This window comes from Trachemys scripta, chromosome 20 (genome assembly GCF_013100865.1).
Source record: "Trachemys scripta elegans isolate TJP31775 chromosome 20, CAS_Tse_1.0, whole genome shotgun sequence".
Taxonomy (NCBI): Eukaryota; Metazoa; Chordata; order Testudines; family Emydidae; genus Trachemys; species Trachemys scripta.
In genome coordinates this window covers 11840625-11862717 of record NC_048317.1, presented here as the reverse complement: position 1 = coordinate 11862717, position 22093 = coordinate 11840625, and the positions used below count along the sequence as shown (strand labels likewise).

Here is a 22093-nt window from a genome sequence, read left to right as displayed (position 1 = left end):
AGGGCCTTGAACGCTGCGGGAGTGTTCCTTTGAGTGAATGAGATTGATAGGGGAGGAGCAGGCACCCTTTCAGAGCACCCCCTAAGCACCCCACCCTTTCAGAGTCCTACTATGCAGGAGAAGGTGTCCCCATCAGCGAAGCTGCTAAAGGTGGTGCCCTACCTTGCTTTCAGGTGGCTTCCCTTCCCTTCTGTTTGTCAGGCCACAAGCTCTGTGGGGCAGGGACTCGCTATGTTTCTGCACAGCACCCGATGCCCTAGGGCCCCCAATCTCCGTTGTGGCCTCTAGGTGCGACCGTAATATACCTTTGCTTCATATCCCATGGCCGTGCTGTGGTCGGTGGCACCTTTCTGGTGGTCAGGAGAATGCAACCGCTTCAGAGGCAAGGACTTGGCGTGAGCGGGAAAGAGGCAGGCGGGTGGGGGGATGGTGGAATGGAGGAATCCTGCTGGACGACATTGCCTGCCTCCTAATTAGGGGACAGGGTCAAGCACTGGTCAGCGTTCACTTTACTCTCCATAATAGTATTGGGGTTGCATCTAGAGACCACATTGTGCTAGGAGCTGTACATAGTGAGAGAGAGTCTAAATAGACAAGACTATTCTGCCCATCTTTAACTTAAGAACAGAGACCCAAGGTGGGTCAAGTGACTTGCCTTAATCACAAGCCCACCTTTCCCTGCTGTCTTTCCCTTTCCAGGCTAAACAATCATTTTGTTCAGTCTTCTCCTTATCTGCCACGTCCTTTATTCTCTGGGCCGGACTCTGAGCTTGGGGGAGTTACTCCAGATTGACAGCGGCCTAGTCCCTGAGATCGGAGTCTGGCCCTGCATCCGGTAGCCTCAGACTTTCCCCTGTCTCCCGTGCAGCACCCCAGGCCCGGAGATGCCTGTGCCCTTCTCGCTCAGTATTGGCTTTGCTGCTGCTAATTGAAATTTCACCGCTGTCGCTCTCCGCTCTGGCACTCCTGCCAGTTGGCCGCGTCTGCGGTGCCAACCGTCTCCTCCTTCAATGAACGATGGGGGGTGAAGAATGGCTCCCATTGATGGCTCACAATAAAGAGGGAAGTTCAGAGGAGAAGCACCGGAGACAGTTGGTGGAGATGCTGCGCCGCCCTCTCCTCCCTCCTGAGGTGGGAAGTGAGTCAGGGTCCTCCGGCTGAGAGCTGAAATGCCCAGGGGGGATGGGAGCTCCTTGGAAGGTTGGCTGGTAGCAATGAAGCAGTGCTGGATCGAATGCATCTCTGGGAGGTCGTTGTTCTCTCTGCAGGTGCAGATCTGTCTCTTCCCCGGCCTCCTCTCTCCCCCAACACACGCTTTCCTCTTTCCAGGGAAAGGCTCCTTTATGGGAATCTCTGCGGCTGAGCTGATCTCCGTGCAGGCACCGGGGAGGGGGAAGCCAACCTCATCCGGGTGAGAAGCTGAAACAGCTAATCGCATCCCTGGGGAGAGGCCAAGCTGGGAATCCGCTGAGCAGGGGTGCAACTGGCTGCATCTCTCCTGCCTGTGGCTTCTCTTCCTGGAGCCAGGGGGTGTCCCTCCTCCCTTCCCTGCGTCTGGACCAGCAAGTTCAGACCTGACAAGTTGGCTGCCGTACCTTCCCCTGCCTCTCCAGCCAGGTGAGGCCTGTGCGTGCCGGGCAAGGTATCTTGTAGCATCTGCTGTTGATACAGTCAGAGGCTGAACCGAGCGAGGGCTCCTTTGTTAGAGTCTGTCTCATTGGCTCCTTTGTCTTGTCACTCGGGCAGAGCCAGCTGCTGCCTTTCCTGCCGCTAATTATTTCTCCTCTGTTGACCCATCTGATGTGGTTGTGCAACTTTGTGCTGTGAAAACTCTGAGGCCTCCAAGTCCGCGGCCAGCAGGGACCATTGTGATCGGGTATCTGACCCCCTGGCTAGTACAGGCCAGAGAACTTCCCCAAAAGAATTCATTTTAGTGGAACGTCTAGGAAAACCTCCTGTCTTGATTTAGAAATTGTCCGTGATGGAGAGTCCATCACGCCCCTTGGTAAATTGGCCAACGGGTTACTACTTTCGCTGTTAAAAATGTACATTTTATTTCCAGTCTGGATTTGTCTCGCTTCAATTTCCAGCCCTTCGATCGTGCTCGACCTTCCTCTGGTAGCTAGAAGAACCCATTATTAAATATTCATTCCCCGTGTAGGTACTTACAGACTGTAGTGAGTCACCGCTTAACCTCTCTTTCAGCTAATTCGATTGAGCTCTTTGGGTCTCACTATAAGGCAGGTTTTTTTTAAGCCTTTAATCATTCTCGTGACTCTTCTCTGACCCCTCTCCAATGGATCAACATCCTCGAACTGTGGGCACCAGAACTAGACACAGTATTCCAGCAGCGGTCACACCTGTGCCAAATAGAGAAGTAAAATAAGCTCTCTGCTCCTACTCAAGATGGCCCTGTTTATGCATCGCAGTGGAGTCGCTCTGGATTGACGCTGGTATAAATGAGTTTGGGACTGACACCCCCATTGACCCATTGAGGATCCTCTCCATCCATAGGAGTGGGGTGGGTGAGCTGGCCCAACCAGTGTTTACTCCGCCGGGCGAGCCAGCAGTAACCCCTGTTTCATCAGCAATAAGTGAGGCAGCAGGCAGAGGTGTAGAAAAGATCCTGCCCAAGTGTGCCGAGCGGCCAGTGGAACGAGCTGGAGACCTAGAGTTTGCCAGTAGCCGTCTGGACGTGGCTCTTGGCTTGCACGTGAACCGAGCAGTAGCCTTGTTTGGGGGAAAGCCCAGGGCCAGAGTAGCCGCTCCTCATCTTTGCTGGACGGGCCAGTATCCCTAGAGCTTTCAGGAGTGCCCCGGGGTCCTCCGGGCGTGGTGGGAGTGGGGTTGGTTTGTCTGAGCTAGCATTCAGCTCCATTTTCAACGTGTGCAGAGAGTGACTGTGTGCTCTCAGCGGCATCAAAGGCCGGGTGGGAAGGGAAAACCACGAGAGCGGGAAAGTAAAATCTCCATGAGCGTGCGAGTCCTCCATGGAGCAGGCCCCTGAATGGTGGGTACGTCTTCCCAGCCCACGGCAGCGAGCTTCCCAGCCCGGGTCGACCGCCTCGGCTCGCGCGAACGCTGAAAATAGCTGCGTTGGTGGTGCTTTGAAGTTGCGACTCAGGCTCCGAAGGGGCCCAAATCCCGCCCGAGCTGCAGCTTCAAAGCACTTGTCTGCACAGCTGAAGTTAGCAGAATTCTGGGACGCTTTAAAGGGCCGGGAGAGACCAAGCGAAGGCCTCACGGTCGCAGCCGCTACCACCGCGCAGTGATACCACGTGGACGTCACGAGAGAGTGGTGCCTTTATCTGGGAGGGTAAAGTTTGACAGAGGGGGACCACAGATAGGGAGAGAAGGGAGCTGGGCGCCAGCCAGCCAGTCTGCCTCAGTCTCTGTCACAGAAGTCTGAGACGGACAGGACCTATTTGCCTGTCCGTCTGTAGCCGGTGCATGAACATTTCGTACAGTGCTTGTTGTCCAGCCCAGCTATCGGGGCTTCCATCCTTTTCTTCGGGGGGAAGGATTCCCTGTCAAGAAGTCGGTCTGAGAATCTTCTCTGCCTTCATGCCATCGCGGCCAGTTCTGCTGCTGGTTACGCCCCAAATGATCCCTCTCTCTCCTTGACGTTCACGCCCTTCAAATATTTGTTGACTGTTCTCATGCCTGCCCTTGGCTGACACCCAGCCAAGCTACGGTTAACTCTTTCCCTCCCGGGGATCAATCTCTCTGATCAGTTCTGTTGCGCTGCTTTGGGCACCTCTCTGGTTTGCCGATATCTGATTGGCAGCGAGGGGCCCAGAGCCGAATGCAGGAGGCCAGGGAGTGGTTGCACCTGTGTCGTACAGGGAGGGACTGTCCTGTCTCTCCCCTGCGATCAGTGGCAGATTAGCTATGGGGCCCGTGCCCAGGGACCCCAGCAGGCGGTACGGGGAAAGCCCCCATGCCCTGATCCCACCCCCAGCAGAGGAAGCCCCCAGTGCCCCCCGACCCTCTCTCCAGCAGAAGCACTTGGGAAGCCCCAGCACCCGGACCCCCGCTGCGGTCCTGGGACTGACTGGAGGAGCTCTTGCTGCATGCCATGGCCTCAGGGCTGAGGAGCTCTCATTCCCGCTGCGGCCGGGGGCCGTGGCACAGGGACTGAGCTTCTTCCTGGGAGCAGGGAGGGGTGGGGCCGCAGCAGGGGGCAGAATAGGGGGGACCCTGGGTGGAACAGGGGCGAGGTCCAGGGGAAGAAGCAGGAAGGGGTGGGGCTGTGGGCGGAGCTGCAGGCAGAGGGGACGGAACTGCTGGTGGAAGGGCTGGGGTGGAGCCCCCACTTGCTCTGGCCCAGGGCCCCAGGAAACCTTCATCTGCCTCTGTCTGTGATGGCTCCAACTGGCCGGTGTTGGCTGTGATCTGACCTTGAAGGTTTCTGCCATCATGAATTGTTCCTGGGTAGAATGCAGTGCCCGCTTCCCGGACTGGTAGAGGGAAGCACCCGGGCTCTGGGTATAATCCCCTGAGGAGGGGGATGAGCTGATCACTAGCTGAAGCAATACCTATAGGTCCCAGTGCTGCTCTAACTGGCAGATTCTCCTTCAGCTCAAGGGAGTTGAGTCCTCACTCATTACTGCAGAGTCCAGAGGGGCCCCATGGAGCAGGATAGGAGGACAGGAGAGTCCTGTGTCTCCACCGTTTAATTTCCTTTGTGTCATTCAGATAGCAGAAGTGGGGTGGATGTGTGTGTGGTTTTTTTGGGGGGGTGGGTGGGGGTGTGAGCGCCACTGCCCCTTTCTGACTGTTACAGAATCAGGTTGTCTCAAATCTCCGTCCCTGCTCTCTAGTGCCCACGTGCTGGGTGGCACAGGGCTGTACGGAGGAGTAGGTTACGGGCAGAGCCGAGGGCGGGTGAACGGTCTCGAGCATTGGTTCGACTTCTCTTTGGCTGGGTCCGGGAGATTTGAGTGTTGGCTTTCCCCGGGCGTTCGCCCTTTGCGAGCGCAGGACTCCGAGGGGAGCGGACTCCGAGCGCCGATGCTTGAGGGCCTGCTGGAGTGGGATTTCAAGCTGTATGTTTGTCAAATTCAGAGCTCTGGGCTGCATTTGTTAGTTACGTATGCGTCCAGCCAGGGGCCAGGAGTGATACTACCTGACTTGGGGAACTGACAAAGGCCAGGTTGGAGAGGAGAATCCTTCATTGATTTCCTCATTCTCTTCCCCCCCCCCCCCCCCCCCCCCCCCCCTTTTTTTTTTTTTTTGGAACCATGAATGAATCTGGTGACATCCTGGCCAATAAATAGGAGTGAGGGTCGGAGGCAAAACTTGTCAGACAAATAACTTGTGTGACCGATTTATCTGGGGAAAGGGGACTTGTGCAAGTGTTGTGCCATGGGGATATTGAGGTGACACCAGGGGTGAAAGTAACTTAAGGGATGCAGGGCTGGGGTCCTGAGCAGGTGTGTGTTGGGGGGGTTCCTCGGGTGGAAGGGCCGGGTCCTCGGGCAGAAGGGGCGGGGCCTTTAAATCCACGGGCCCTTTAAATCACTGCTGCTACCCCAGGGCTCTGGCAGCTTCGGTTTATTTAAAGGGCCCGGGGCTCCGGCTGCGGTAGCAGTGGCCGGGAGCCCCGGGCCCTTTAAATCACCGCCGGAGCCCCATGGTAGCAGTAGCTGCAGTGGAGGCTGGGAGCCCGGGGGCTCTGGTGGTGATTTAAAGGGCCCGGGGCTCCGGCTGGTGCCAGGAGCCCTGGGCCCTTTAAATCGCTGCCGGAGCCCTGGGGCTCCTGGCCACCACTGCTACCCCAGGGCTCCGGCAGCGGGGCTCTGGCAGTGATTTAAAGGGCCCGGGGCTCTTTTACATTGCCCACCTGGGGAAACTGCCCCCTGCTGGTACGGTCGGCTGTGTGCTGGCTCTTGCCGGTACACCTTACCGGACCAGACCACCTTACTTTCACCTCTGGGTGACACACATGCCAACCTGGGAACATAGATGCTGTGAGTATGTAAGTAGGTGCTTAGGGGCCAGGCCTCTGTATCTGGAGAAGGCTGACCCTGTGGCTAAGGGACTCTGGATATCGGGGTGCAATTTCTCTCTCTGCTGCAGATGCTGGATGACCTTGGTCAAGTCACTTGCTCGCTCCCTGCCTCTGCTCCTCATCCGTACAATGGGGATAATGAGACTTTCCACCCTCCCAAGGGGGGTTGGACGTTGCTCTGATACTCTGGTGACAGTCCATGTAATTATAGACAGAGTATCTGGCTGTGCTTCGTCTCCCTTTATCCCACAAAGCACCAACCTGAGACAGGCCCTCTGGCTCGAACACGTTCTAGAGCTTGCTGGTTTCAATGTACCTGTCTGGCCACGGGAGGGTCACGGCTCCTGTGTATAAAATGAGCGAGGATTTGGCAGAGGCTTTGCTGAACTCCGATGCCAGTTGGTCTAGCCAGAGCCCGTGGCTTGGGAGTCCTCCAGCTCCTCTCCAAGCCCGGGGTGTGTTGGCAGCTGCCCGGCACATCTGCATGACGAAGCGTCGGGCGCTTCAAAGGGACTTTGTGCAGCGGTTGGTGGAGAGGGGAAGGGGGGGGATCTCGGCATTGCCCGGCGAGTCTGACAGTCTTTTGTGTTTGCTTTGCAGAGCCTGGACGGTGACCAAGCAATCCTCCAGAGGATAAGGAAATATGTGAAAGCCATTCATGTCTCCGGGCTCAGTAAGTTCTGCTCCAGCGGCGGTGGCACGCACTGGTGGGCGAGGGGCGGCGGCGGGGGTGTGACTGCCCTGGAGGGGGAGGTTTCTGACCAGCAGGTGCTTACAGCATTGCCTGCGATCTGACGCCGTGCAGTCACCCTCTGTGATGGGCTAGAAGAACCTCCCCCCACTCTCCCCAGGCACCTTGCTCTGGCGTTAACACGGGGCTGCCCCTGGTTTGCTCATCGGGGCATTTTTGAGAGCTCAGCTGATGCCAAGCGCTTCCCTGGCATGCAGGCTGCAAGTTAGGATGTGCAGTCGTTGCATTGCGGCTGCTCCGTGGGGCCCCAGTCATGGCCCGCTGTGCTAGGCTCTGTACAATCACAAATGCAATCAGGCCATTCATTCCTCGGCGGCTATCCGGCCTTCAGCAAGGACCTGAACCCGCTGCTGCATGCATCTTCTAACTAGACAGGTGCGTCTATGGTTCTCGTCACGAGTGTCTGAGTACCTAACTGTGCCTGATGACAGTGCAGGGCTCCTTCCCCTGCAGATGATCAGATCTCGCAGCAGGCGATCTCAGCAGTAATTCCAAAGCAGAGAATTATTCAAATCCAGCTGCAATGCTGTACTCCGGGACTCCCGATGGCAGGGGACCGCACAGGCAGGCTACCAGCTGAGTGGAATAGTGTTTCCATTTAATTTGCTCTAAATAGAGGGAGCCCAGTCTAGTGGTTAAAGCAGTAGAATTGTAATCTGGATATCCTGTATTCTGCTTCCCAGCCCTGATGTTGTGTCTGAGACACCCTGGGCAACACACGTCTACCCGTGCCTCAGTTTCCCCATGTGTAAAATTGGGGGAAATCTCCACCTTGCACAGGGGCATTAAATGATGGCATAAGGCAGAGAGGAAATGAGTAGAAGACAAGGATTTATTGTCTGTTCTGGTAGTGCCTAGGGGAGTATCCAAGATTAGGGCCCTATTGTACTAGGAATGGTACAAACCTAGTTGTAGAACCCAGGTGTCCTGGGCTTCAGCGCTCCATCCTTCCTGAAGGAGGAATGATTCCCATAGCTAATCACCCGTAATAGTTACCATCCAGTGGCACTGGGAGGTGTAATTCTTGGCCAGGCACTGGGCCTGTGAACGGAAGGCCAAGTGGTAGAACTGAGTTGACGGGCCGTTACTCTAACGGAACACGCGCTTGTTCCCACGTGACAGGAGGGGCTAGAATAGAGACACTGATTGGTGATCCTGCGTCCCTTCACGTCTCAATCCCGTCTCCTCCTTTCAAGACTAAAGAATGCCAGCTTTTGCCATCTCTTGTCATGGTGTCTTGAAATGAGAGAGGGCCCTATGCCCAGCTGGCAGGAACGGATTCACCCCAGCTACAGGTCTGGGCCAAAGTCCTTCATCCGTTTCTGCTCTCGCAAGTCGTTCTCTTGGCTCTGCATTAACGTAGTCCCCATGCTGTACACCAGCTGTTGCTGTACACCAGCTGTTCTCTCTTAGCGGGCAGGGGAGGAAATGTTCCGCTGACTCTAAAGCATCTTTAAATATTAAAGGTGCGAGTTCGGCTTTTGAATGCTAAGTGGGCTGGAAAATGCTTTGTAGTGTCTGGTGCTGGGTTCCTGGGCTGGCAGTGTCCGTCGAGCTCGCCCCTGGGCAGCACAGCTGCAAACAGTGGGAGGCTGGGAAATCCGATTTGAATTAAACAGCTTTTGCTTTCAAATAAGTCCCCTGGTTTCCTGGCAGTGAGCAGTGACCGTTGGAGAATCTCGCTGAGCCAAATTCTCCCCCTTCCCCAGAGTTAGCCTGTTCCACAGAGCCCTGGGGTAGCGGGGGAGAACCTCTAGGTCAGGGATTAAAGGGGAGAGTGGGGTGGGTGGGTCATAGGGCAGCTTCAACAGGAGAGATTGAGGGAACCCCAGTGTGACCGGTTCGGTCACAGAGATCCCCTTGGGACTGTCACCTGACGTGCTGAAATTATCTCTGAGCCCATTTTCCCTGCCAGCTGGGACTCCAGAACCCTGCCTTGTTGAGCCAGACACGCTAGCCTGCTGCAACACAGACCCAGGGTCTGGACCATGCCCCCAAAGCTGCAGACTTTAACTAAAAACAGCTCAGCAGGTGACCTGCCTCCAGCACCCAGACACCCAGCTCCCAATGGGATCCAAACCCCAAATAAATCCATTTTCCTCTGAATAAAGCTTATACGGGGTAAATTTGTAAATTGTTCGCCCTCTGTATCACTGATAGAGATGCACAGCTGTTGGCTCCCTCAGGTATTAATCACTTACTCTGGGTTTATTAATAAAAAAAGTGATTTTATTAAGTATAAAAAGTAGGATTTAAGTGGTTTCAAGTAATAAGAGCCAGAACAAAGTAAGTCACAAAGCAAAATAAAACAAAACACGCAAGCCTAAGCCTAATACATTAAGAAACTGATGACAGGTAGTATCTCCCCCTCAAAGATGTTCCAATCAGCTTCTTTCACAAACTAGACGCCTTCCTAGTCTGGGCCCAATCCTTCCCCTGGTGCAGTCTTTGTTAGATCCAGCAGACATCTCGGGTGGTAAGCAGGGGTTTTCTCATGACTGGCAGCCCCTTTTGTCCTGCTCCACCCCCTTTTATAGCTGTGGCACAAGGCAGGAATCTTTTGTCTGTGCTTGTCCCCACCCCCACCTTATCAATGGAAAAGTACAAGGATTAAGATGGATTCCAGTATCATGTGACATGGTCACATGTCACTGTAAGACCCCTAGTCTCCATTCTTCCAGGTTTGGCCCTCATACACAGGAAGGCTTGCAGGTAAATAAACCGTTTACAACCAATTCTCCTAGTCAATGGGAGCCATCAAGATTCTAAACCACCATTAATGGCCCACACTTTGCATAATTATACTAGGACCTCAGAGTTCTACTTCATATTGCTAGCTTCAGATACAAGAATGATACATGCATTCAAATAGGAGAATATATTCAGTAGTTTATAACCTTTATGATGCCTTACAAGAGACCTTTTGCATAAAGCATATTCCAGTTACATCATATTCACACTCATAAGCATATTTCCATAAAACATCTGGAGTGCAACGTCACACCTAGGTCAGACTATCGCATGGTTATGGCGTTCCCCCTAGAGGTGGCAGATCCCACTTCAAATCCCTCCTCCCAGTGGTTGGAGGGGAGGACTTGAATTGGGGGTCTCCCCAGGAGAGTACCCTAACCACTGGGCTACAAGAGAGGTCCTCTCCCAGCCTTGGCTTTCTTGCTGAAACCCCAAGAGAGCTTGTCGCAGAGAATCCAAGCAGAGGGAGGGGCCTGTTTCTAAGAGTGGGGTGGGGCTTAGCACATGCCTTGTGCCTTGGCCCCTCCCACGGGCCATTTTCGGCGAGGAACCAGCTAATGCGCTGGCTTCTACGAATCGCGTTCTGAGATGCCAACTCTCCCCGGCCGTTGTACTGGGAGCCCGGATCCACCTTTCTGAATCCAGTGCCTACCCGTTGGGCTCAGCGATGCTCAGTGTCCCCACGCCAAAGCCTCTGTGTGAATCTAGGCCTGGGTGACCTTGGGCACGTTACTTAGATCGAGATTTTTAAAACAAGCGGCTCGTGTCTTTGAACGCCCAACTGGAGACGTCTTAAAAGGGCCTGATGTTCAGTAGGGGCCTCTGAAAACCAGGTGCCTCCAGGTGGGTGACCAAAATCGCCCTTCGCCCTCCTCCCTCGGTTTTCCCCAGGGTGGTGACAAGGGTGACGTCCCTCCCAGGAGTGGGGTGAGGGTGGAAAGAGGTTAATGGTTGTAAATCACGGCTGGGGGTTTATTTTAAATTTAAAATAATGTCCTTTAATATGTAGTCTTGGGTACAACATATGTGAAAATCCTACTGAACCCCCCCCCCCTTCCCCATTCTTCTTATTACAACCCCTCAGTCGATGCAACAGGGCAGTTCAGGGGTGGAGGGGGACAGCAGGGAAGCCTGTACAGCTGTCCTGGACTCCAGTACTTATCTGTATCTAGTTTCCTGCTTTTCTGATCACCTACCTACCTAGATCTCTTCTGACTTGCAACCCCTGGTGCACCTGTGAAGTACTTGCATCTTTTCCAGTGTGTCCATCCTCATGCCATACCCCGGGAAGACAGGGAAGTGCTGTGACCCCCACCCCCCAATCTGATCTATGGGGAACTCAGGCGCAGATTAGGGAGGCAAGATTATCAGACACTCCTCAATCCCCAGCTAGTGGGAGCAGCTGCAGAAGCAGCCAATGCAGGCATGAAGACTCTGGTGGTGCCTCCCCTTCCGCCAGCCATGTGTGGGGTGGTGATGGGGAGCTGCCGGGAGGAGCCAGCCAGAGACTCCAGCTGGTGGGAGCAACTGCAGAAGTAGCCAAGCCACAGCAGGGACCCTCAGACCTTCTGATGTCATTGCTCAGTGACCTCAGACCCTTTGCGATGGCCTTGACTGGACTTTCTCTGCACTGTGACTGGCTGGTTTGCTCCAGCACCTCTCCCCGCCCCCACATCTCTGCACCACAGCTGTGCTCCACACCTGCCCCCTCACCCTCCACTTCTCCCCTGCCCCACCTCCATCTTCCCTTCCCACGTAGCTGACCCCTCTCCTAACTAAATCACCCATTTAAAAAAACAAACAAACGGTGGCACTAACATGCCATTCACTCCCATCACTGGGTCACTCTGCTCGTGAGTTCTACCACGCCCCCCCACCTGTGTCTGTCTCGTCTCTTTAGGGCAAGGACTACTACTCTATTTGTACAGCGCCTAGCGCAATGGGACCTCGTGCTTGGGTGTTTTTTGACCGGAACACCCAGTCGAAAAGGGACCCTGGCGGCTCCGGTCAGCACTGCTGACTGGGCCGTTAAAAGTCCCATCGGCGATACTGCAGCGCTAAGGCAGGCTAGTTCCTACCTGTCCTGGCACCGAACTGTGCCCTGGAAGCAGCCAGCAGGTCCAGCTCCTAGGCAGGGGTGCCATGGGGCTCCGCGCGCTGCCCCCGCCCCGAACACTGGCTCCGCACTCCCATTGGCTGGTTCCCAGCCAATGGGAGCTGGGGGTGGTGGTGACTGCAGGCGAGAGCGGCGTGTGGAGCCTCCTGGCCCCCCGCCTAGGACCCGGACATGCTGGCCACTTCCGGGGCGCGCACAGCTGCAGTGCGGTGCCAGGACAGGCAGCCTGCCTTAGCCCCGCTGTGCCGCTGACCCAGGTAAGCCTGAGCCCCCCCCAACCCAGAGCCCCTTCCTGCACCTCAACCTCCTGCCGCAACCCGCAGCCCCCTTCTGCACTCGGAATCCTGTGGTCCCAACCCTCAGCCTGGAGCCCTCCCTGCACCCCAAATCCCTCAGCCAGCACCCCCCGTTAGAGCCCTCACTCACTCCCGCACCCCAACCCCCTGCCCCACCCTGGAGCCCGGACCCCCAGTTAGAGCTCTCACTCCCTCCCGCATCCCAACCCCTTGCGAAAATGAGTGAGGATGTGGGAGAGCGAGCCATGGAGGGAAGGGGGATGGAGTGAGTGAGGGCGGGGCTGTGGGGAAGGGGCGGGACTAGGGTGTTCGGTTTTGTGTGACTAGAAAGTTGGCAACCCCAGCACAGACCCAGCACGCGGTCTGATCAGCCACTCTGAGACCTGGCAAACTTGTACCAGTATCCAGGGGGTTGGGTTAGGGCACTGCTTTTAGCTACCTCTTTTGGGGCACCGTCTCACAGCAGTGTTGCAGAATCTACAGTCTTGGCAGGCTTGACAGAAGGCCAAAAGTTTGGGGTGGGGGGAAGAGAAGAAATAAGATGGGGGGGCTAAGAAAAGGACACACTGGATGTGTGTTTGACAAAGTCTCACATCCCAGATGGTTGTTGGGAGTTAGCTGGAGCTGACGGTGGTGACGATGTGATCTGGAAAAAGAACAGGAGTACTTGTGGCACCTTGTCTCTCTGGCCCGCTGTGGTCAGGACACCTCTCAGACTAGGCTGATGAAGGCCTGGGGTCCCAGAAGATGGAGGGGTGGCGGCCATGATGGTGATGCTCGCTCCAGTAGCCAGTTTTTCTCCCCAAAGTCTTTCTCTAAAGACCTCAAAGGGAGTGTGGGTGGACTAGCCCCTCCCCGTTAAGCCTAATAACCCGCAAACCAGTTTTGGCTCATTTAACTTCCAGTCCCATGTTTTGTCATTTGCCAGGTGTGATCTGAACGTAGGCCTTGAGTTCTAGCAGGAGGCCTTTTTATTTGGACTAATTCCATTTTTCTGTCTTGCTTTTGCATCTTTTCTCATCAACACCTGGGGTTGGGCCATTGGGACGTCTCGTGAACTTTCACTCGCTCTTCCCAGTGGAGCTCATAATCCCTAGCTCCTCCCCCCTTTCCCAGTAGGAGGCGCTGTAGAGAACGGCGCATGCGCACTAGCTGCAGGCGGCGCTAGAGAGAAAGGGCGTAGGCGCGTTGGCTGGATCTGGCCATTCACAGCCTCTCCCAGCAGGAGGCACTGTAGGGAACTGAACAGTATTGCTGTCTGGGGGGGAAACGTCACCGTTGCTCTTTGCCGGCACGAGGAGTCTCTGTACACCTTTGTCCTGGTTTCACTGGTGTCCTCTCCTTCTGCCCGCAGCACACGTCGAGAATGAGGAGCAGTACAGCGAATCTCTGGAGAACTTCGGCAACAACCACCTGTCCCAGAACAATCACGAGCTTTCCACCGGCTTCCTGAACCTGGCGGTCTTCACCAGAGAAGTGACCGCGCTCTTCAAGAACCTGGTAAGGAGCTGCTGCTCTCAACTCCTGCACCCCATCTTCCACAGAGTCCCCGTCTTGGTGACCAGGGAGGAGGCCAGCGACCTTTGGGTTAATCCCTGAAAGCGTAAATGTTGGGGGTGAGGGGATGATGTGAACGTTCCTGAGTTCTGGGGGAGGGGGTTTCTCTGTCTGGGTCTCGCTCTGTGGCTCAGACCCCCGGCTGCTCTAAAATCATTTTGAAAATGGGCCAGTTTTGTGTGTCTCCCCCATAGAGATCGGACGTGCTCCAACGTCGGTAAAACAGAGGGGGAAAGTGTCTGTCTTGTTTCTCAGCTGGTGGCAAAACCCGACTTCCTCTTGTAACCAACAGCTCTCGCTGCAGGGAGGCCTGCTCCCCCTGTGTCAGGTCATGTTAACGTTAAATGTCATATGCATGAACAGACCTACAGGGGTAAGGAGACCTCAGACACACGTGTGCTCCCCTTGGGGTCTATGTGCACGCATCCTGTTTGTACGAATACTTGCCTGGGGCGTGAGGGTACCGTTCATGCATACGTAGCTGCGTGTCCAGGCAGGAACGTTGAGTTCATATCATATATAATACCAGGGTTGGAGGAGACCTCAGGAGGTCATCTAGGCCAATCCCCTGCTCAAAGCAGGACCAAGCCCCAGACAGATTTTTGCCCCAGATCCCTAAATGGCCCCCTCTAGGATTGAACTCACAACCCTGGGTTTAGCAGGCCAATGCTCAAACCACTGAGCTATCCCTCCCCCCCAATACAATGATGTGGAGGCAGGTCTATATGCCCAGGGCAAAAGGCGTAAGCACCCGCTGCACGGACAATACAGGAGCCGATCTCGGGCTAGCCTGCAGCACGACCTTTCCGGTATCTGAGCATTTGTGACAATAGGGCATGGTTTGGCAGTGCAAATCTCCTCGTGAGTTTAGGTTAAGTTGGGCCCAACGCGGTACTGCTGAACCCAGGGAAAGGTAATTAACCAAATGCTCTTCTTGGCCGTTACTGTCGTTTATAAGCTTGAAAGCCATCGTGGTCCAATTCCCTGTCAGTCTCGCAGGCATCCTCTCGTGGCCTAGCTGGAGGAAAGTCTCCATAACCCTCCCAGACAATTCCGGGTTCGGGAAAGATCAAGGACCCCATGGATGCTGTCGCCTCGTCGCTCACTTAATCGAGCAATGTAGAATTTGTTGAATATCCTCTACCCTGGCTGGGACATGGACTCGGGGCAGGAGGAGGCCGATATTTGTTTCACATCAAAAGCATCTATGATCCTGTTTGCCCAGAAGGGAATCGAAACACAGCAAGGCCAGTTGGAAGGAAGGAAGGAGACCAAGGGAGTGGGGACAATTGGTAGAATATCAGCTCAGTTAAACAGGGAGGCAGTGGGGAGTCTTAATGCCAAACTGCTTGAGGCCAAATTAACCTGAAACCTGGTTCCTTCAAGACCTCTCAGTCCCTGCACGGTGGAATCTGTGCTGAGAAGAGACCAGATCCCATGAGGCTTTGGAATAACAAGCCGCCACCCCGAGGAAGTTGGGTCAGTGAGAAATCCGGATGCAAAGCCCTAGGGCTTGCCCGTGGGAAGAGCCTGGTCTCTTGCCCGTGCGCCCTGGTTGAAGTCAGTGTGATTGCATTGGTGTAACAGCTCCGGCAGCATTCCCCCTAGATCTGTTAAAGGGAAGATTGAAGCAAAGGCATCCAGTAGCACTGGTAGAAAATGTGGGGGGAAGAGGAGGAGAAAAAGCTTTGTGAAATTTTCCTCGGTTTTGGGTCAACATTTCATTTGGCTGGAAATTCTCCACCCCCTCCTGGTCCTCAGCGGAGCTCTCCTAAGCCGAGATCTGCTAGGAGCTGTCCTGGGAAAGGCATAGAACTGGTTCCCCCGGTTAGCGGGAGGGATCTGCTGTAGAGCGAGTCTCTCCACTCGAACACAGGCACTCCTCGCCGTTCCTGTGCAGTCACACGCTTCAGGGGTGTGAAATAGACACACAGTGGGACCTTCGTAATTGCTCCCTTCCCCGCTCCCAATGCTTTTCCAGGCATGTGAATCCCTGCAGGCCAGAGAAGCGTGTGTGTGTGTGTGAGACAAGCGAGCACCCAGATAGGGTACAAAGGTTATGTGCTGGCACCTGGATTCCTTTCAAGATGGGAGGATGCTGTTTGCTCCTTGTTGTCCCCTGGGCCTTTCCCAGCTGCGTTCCCCTGTTGTGGCCACGTGGTTGTGTCCTGCTGCTGACCCTGTTGTTTGTCTGCTGCCGGGTGTGGTATAAATGCTTAGACGGGGGGAACGTTGCCTCTCGCCCCTGCAAGAGGGGTGAGCCACTTCCTGGCACCCTACCCCCTACTGCATAGCACTCTGCAGGAAGGCATGACCCCTCCGTGGTACCCTGTGCTGTCAACCGGTGCCAGGAGGGCATTGCTCGCTCCAGCTGGCTTGAGCCAGTGCACTGGGGTGGTCCAGGCCTTCTTGGCACGTGGGTCCCCCGGGGTAGACTGACTGGGCAGGCGTCAGTCCCCTGATGCCAGGAGTCCTGGTCTAATGGTTTAAAATGGTTCTAATCCCATCGTGCCCAGTCGCCCCCCTTCCTCCCGAGACCTCCCCTGCGGGGAAGCACAAAGCAGGGGAGATCCCCCTGCTCCAACAGCTGGGCCGGGATCGGGCAAAGCGCCAGGTGTTTCTGCCTGTGGGGGAGGGGATGCTCTTTAAAAATTAATCCGTTCGTTTGCGGGCGGGGAGAGTGCAGCGGACGCGTGGAGACTCAGGCGGGATCCTGCTTCTTTTAAATTTTTTTTTTTAAATTAATGGAGATATCCCATCTCCTAGAACTGGAAGGGACCTTGAAAGGTCATCGAGTCCAGCCCCCTGCCTTCACTAGCAGGACTAAGTACTGATTTTGCCCCAGATCCCTAAGTGGCCCCCTCAAGGATTGAACTCCCAACCCTGGGTTTAGCAGGCCAATGCTCAAACCACTGAGCTATCCCAGACTTCTGCTGGAGTCTATCGCAAACCTCCTCTGACTGCCGCGGAACCGGACTGGCCCCTCTGACAACCGGTCGCTTGGTGAAAGCCGGGTTACGAAACGGGGGTGAGAGCTTGAGAGCCACATACTGGGCGGATGGGGCCATCGACGCCTCCCCCCCCCCCCTCTGCACTTTGCAACACAGCCCTGAGTCCTGACCCCGAGCGCTGGGCTTCCCTCCTCACCCCGACCCACACAGCTCTGGCCATGCCCCTCACTCCCGACCCGCAGCCCCCCCATTCCAGGGCAGAGTCAAGTGTTCAGGGAGGGGAGGGGGAGCAGTGACTTGAGCCTGTGGAGCAGATTAAAGAGAAAAGTACTGAAATAGGGTCCCGGGGACCTTCCGGGAAAGCTGGACTACTCCTGGGCTCCAATCCAGGCCTGAGCCTGGGCGAGTGGGGCGGCCCCTGCAGTGATCACTGCAGGTGTGTTCAGAGTTGCCCCCTGCAGTCAGCCCCCCAGAGCCTTGGAGCGCGATGCTTTCAGGCCACGCTCTGCGGGTGGGTCGCAGCTCAGGCTCCGGTCCCCAGCTGCGTTCCTTGGCCTGGCTAGGCGTGTGCAGGCTTGTAACTTTCAGCAGCAAATCGTGTTTTCTCAGTGCAACGTATCCCGCTCCTTTCTAGATTCCTGGCAGGGTTTATGTACCTCCACCCCGGTCTCCCTGTAGTATTTCCTCTTCCCCACGTCGTCTTGGAAAGAGACACAGATTCCACGGACTCCGTGAGCCGAGGCCTCTGGGTTTGCTTTAACTTTCTCTTTCTGCCAGTGTTTCCCTCTCCCCCCCCGCCCCCATCCAAACCTTGGCCAATGGTCCCCCGCTCCCCTGCCCCGAATCCCACTTCATAAAGGGGCGTGGTGGTTTAGTGGCTAGAGTAGGCAGGGATTGGGCATCCGGACACCCGGCTTCCATTCCGACCTCTGGGAGGGAGAGTGGCGTCATAGTTACCGTGTGGGAAGGCTACTCCGGAGATCTCGGTTCTATTTCCCAGCCCCGCTGCTGACTCTCTACAAACGTTCTCAAGTCATGTTGGCTTTCTGTGCCTCAATTTCCCCCCCTGTACAATATTTGTGTGTCTCCCCGGATGTTGTGAGGGTTAATTAGCCTTTGTAAAGTGCTAAATGTCAAGGGGGGGAATCAGTGGTGGCTATCCGAGGGGGCGGGGGAAATCAGTGGTGGCTATCCCAATGGGCCGGCATCACGTGTTACTCTTTGGTGAGGGTTCAAAAGGCACAGGCATTGGGGCTGTGGGTAAGAACCCCCCCAGTCGTGGGTCAGGGCCCCGTTGTGCTAGGTGCTGTACAAACAGATGGTTCCAGTCCCGAAGAGCTTAAAATCCAGGTTGCGTGAGCATCTCCTAAACACTCAGGAGTTTATCCTCCCCCTTGGAAGTAGGGCAGGATTGTGATCCCTGTTGTATAGATGGGGATCTGAGGCACAGGGCGTTCCAATGGCTTGGCCAAGATCACACACAGTCTGGGCTGGGACCAAAGAATTCACCCCTGATCTCCTGAGTCCGTCCTCCCTCTGCAGCTGAGCTTCCTGGCTGGCAAGCAAAACACAGCACCAAGTGCAGAATGTTTGATGGCCTTTTGTGCCTGCCCCCCCCTCTCTGAGCTTCTGGAAGTTGCTGTCCTAACCCTCCCACTCCCCCGTCCACACCCCTGGGAAACACCCCATGTGGGACCAGAGCTGTGGCTTCACGTTCCAGCACGGCTATCCCCCCGCTCACATGAGAGATGCTGGTGAAGGAAACACGGGAACCCCAGTGATGGTTTCACGCTGCCTCCATTCCCCCTCCTGTCCCCCGAAACTCTCCCGGCTGCAGGGAGCTGGCGTCCCGTTGGAAGCCTGCCCGGAGGGACGTTCCAGGTTCCGTCCGATGCTGGGAAGTGGCTTCTGCAGCGGTGCTGGCAGCTTCTCGCTTTCTTTGCGACAGCGTTTAATTTTGTGCTGATCGCCGCCACTGGAGAACTGCTTTGATGGTGGCATGGGGGTGGGGGGGCTGCTTGGACTAACTTCCCACTGATGTGGTTTGTGGTAACAGCCCCCACATCTTGCAGCCATCCCCGGCTAATCAGCTACATCTGGCACAAAGTGGGCCCTTCCCCTCATCTTAACAGTTAAATCCATGCCAGCTCTCCAGGTGGCCAGAGCCTGCCTGGCTCTTAACGCTTAGCAGGGATGGGACTTGCTTGACATGTTAGATCCTGACACTGCAGGGTGCAGTGTAGCCTGTGTGTGTCCTGTCCTGGGAGGAGAAGAAGGTTGTTGCGCTGTGGTCTGGTAGGGACGGCACTGGATTCAGACTCGGGAGGCCTGGCTCTGCCATTGACCTGCTGTGTGATCTTGGGCGAGCCCCTTTGTTGCTCTGTGCCTCAGTTTCCCCACCTGCTCTTTTGTCGGACCATTTCAATTGTGAGCAGTTTGGGCAGGGACTGTCTGTTTCCCACTAAGTATCTGCGCAACACCAAGCGTAACAAAGCCATGATCTTCATAATGCCGAGAGGCCCCGATTGTAAGACAAATATTTCCTTTAAACCCATTGCTGCTGTGATGCCTCCAAAACACGGGTCTAAAGTCAGGCTGCTGGTATGCTGTGAGCACTGCTTATTACACTGATGGTAACTTGCCATTAGCCGGTGTTTCTTCCTTGTCTGGCTGCTGTATCCCTCTGTTGTCTCTCCTCTTGGACCTGGCTGGTAAGCTCGTCAGGGCGGGGACCTTCTTTTCAATATATGTGTTTGGCATTGCTCTAATCTCTGATTGTGGCCTTCAATCACTGCTCTGATACAAAGAATGAATAGCCCAGAGCAATATTTTCTTGTATTAGTTGCAGGGTTCAGCTGGCCTACGGAACAACCTGCCACAGGGAAGTCATGCCGCCAAAGCCTGGTGACTATGCTTTTTAAATACAGCCCACGTACTATCTCAACGTATGTCCTTCCCCAGGTTGAGATGAAGGGCGTATTGTGCAGTGGGCCCACTAACCTCCAGCTACAGATTCACCAGGGAACGTTCGCACTCCAGGACCCATCAGCAGGGGCGGTTCCTTTGTAGTCAGTTGCACACACCAACAGGCCCCTACCTAGCTTGAGTACCAGTTTTGTCTCCCTTGTTTACCAGGGGTCACACCCTGCCTGGAACTCCAGCGCATGGGGGAACCTAGTGGGTGAATAAGGTACTGCTGGTACACCAATTGTCACATGGGTGCAGTGACTGGGCAGCCGGTGCAGTTAGGGCCTGAGGGGCCTGCACCAGCCGCTTTGTAACCACTCCTTGTTTCGCTGGGTTTTCCAGGTGCAGAATCTGAACAACATCGTTTCCTTCCCCCTGGAAAGCCTGCTGAAGGGGCAGCTGAAAGATGGCCGGCTGGTAAGATCCCGCTCAGGTGGTGGGCCCTTGATGTGGGAGGCGCAAGATGGCAGGGGGGAGCCCAGGAAGGATGGCTTCCGTCCAGCTGCCGTTTCATGTTGCTGTGTCCTTGTCTGGGGTTGACTCTTGTGTGTCCAATCCCATGCCAGGAGCGGGTCCTTCCGCCTGTGGTAGGTGGCTCCCCTGTGTTTCCTCCTTGGTTGATTGCAGCACCTCTGTGAGGGCCTGCACTGGTTCAGGTGGAGCCCTGCGGGAGATGGGCTCCCCTCCTGAGGGAGACGCCCTGCTGCAGATCTGGGGAGGCAGGAAAGGAAAGGCCCAACCCTCCTTAGCTCCCCGTCCCCATGTTACGACGAGGCATCCACCAGGGTGGGGATATGGCCTGCTCAGAGCAGTCCCCTCCCCTCGGCGCGCCCTGGGGTCTCCTACAGCGTGAAAAACTGGTTGTCCCTCAACAAACTGCTTCTCCCCCGACCCACCACATTTTCCCATCCATCCCTGCCTTGGCCTTCCGCTGCTGGCTGGAACTGGCCCGAAGGGCAGAGGTTCGCGTGGGTGTCTCTGCAGGTTCCGTCTCTGCCCTGTGATCTGATTAAAGCGTCTCCCTTCGTGTGACCCGATCTGGTGGTGGGGCAGGGCTGGGGACCCCGTGATCTTCTCCCTCCCCACCCTTTGGGGAAGGGGGCTAAGAATGCCAGGCAGTCTCTTCTGACACCTGACCGGTGGGGGTGTTGAGCACAGGGGGTTGTCCCGACCTCTGTCCCCCCTGACCATGGTGTGAAGTGGCCTAGGGGCTGCAGTGCTGCTGGGTCTTGCCTCCAAGTCTGTGCTCTGCTGGAGTCAGAAATGTGTGGGGAGCCCAGGACCACAGTGGTAGGGGGCCGGCAGGCCGGGATGGAGGTGAATGGATGAGGCTGTGTGTGATGTTGCACTCCATAAGCTTTTTAAAAATATGTTTATAAGTGTGAATATGATGTAACTGGAATATGCGTTATGCAAACGGTCTCTCAGTGGTCAGAGACCTCCTTGGGACTGTCACCTGACGTGCTGAATTTTCCTCTGAGCCCGTTTTCCCTGCCAGCTTGGGACTCCAGAACCCTACCTTGTTGAGCCAGACACAGTAGCCTGCTGCAACACAGACCCAGGTCTGGTCCACGCCCCTTAAGCTGCAGACTTTAACTAAAAACAGCTCAGCAGGTTACCTGCCTCCAGCACCCAGACACCCAGCTCCCAGTGGGATCCAAACCCCAAATAAATCCATTTTACTCTGTATAAAGCTTATACAGGGTAAACTCATAATTTGTCTGCAAGTATAAAAAGTAGGATTTAAGTGGTTTCAAGTAATAACAGACAGAAGTAAGTTACCAAGCAAAATAAAACAAAACACACAAGTCTAAGCCTAATACATTAAAACAACAAGGAGTCTGGTGGCACCTTAAAGACTAACAGATTTATTTGGCCATAAGCTTTCATGGGTAAAAAACCCACTTCTTCAGAGGCGACCCCCTGGTACTTAATACATTAAGAAACTGATGACAGGTAATATCTCGCTCTCGAAGATGTTCCAATAAGCTTCTTTCACAGACTAGACTCCTTCCTAGTCTGGGCCCATCCTTTCCCCTGGTACAGTTCTTGTTAGTTCCAGCAGACATCTTAGGTGAAAAGCAGGGGCTCTCTCATGACTGGGACCCCCTTTGTTCTGTTCTACCCCCTTTTGTATCTTTGGCACAAGGCAGGAATCTTTTGTGTCTCTGGGTTTCCACCCCTCCTCCTAAATGGAAAAGCACCAGGTTAAGATGAATTCCCGCATCAGGTGACATGCTCCATTCCTCCAGGGCTGCCCGTTCACAGGAAGGCCTGCAGGTAAATAAACCATTTCCAACCAATTGTCCTCGTCAATTGGCGCCATCAAGATTCCAAACCACCAGTAATGGCCCACGCTTTGGATAATTTGGGGTTACCATATTTCAGCAAGCAAAAAAGAGGACGGGAGGAGCCCCGCCCCTGCCCCTCCCACTTCCCGCCCCCCCCGAACTCCCAACCCTCCCCCCGTTCCTTGTCCCCTGACTGCCCCCTCCTGGGACCCCTGCTCCTAACTGCCCTCCAGAACCCCAGCCCCTACCTAAGACTCCCTGTTCCTTGTCCCCTAACTGCCCCCTCCTAAGACCCCCCCCCAACTGTCCCCAGGACCCTACCCCCTACCTGTACCCTGACTGCCCAAAACTTTCTCCACTCCCCCCAAAAAGCCCCCCCCCGAACTCCCGACCCCCCCCC

At 55.3% G+C, this 22093-nt stretch overlaps 1 protein-coding gene across 1 annotated transcript in view; it reads left to right on the top strand.

Annotated features, from left to right (window-relative positions):
- The window catches only part of ASAP3 (ArfGAP with SH3 domain, ankyrin repeat and PH domain 3), a 63533-nt gene that overhangs the window by 6972 nt on the left and 34468 nt on the right, over window positions 1-22093 (top strand). The window contains exons 2-4 of the mRNA XM_034754117.1: window positions 6614-6686; window positions 13282-13427; window positions 19745-19819. Coding sequence (XP_034610008.1) covers window positions 6614-6686; window positions 13282-13427; window positions 19745-19819 — 294 coding nt within the window. The remainder of the gene's footprint in view (window positions 1-6613; window positions 6687-13281; window positions 13428-19744; window positions 19820-22093) is intronic.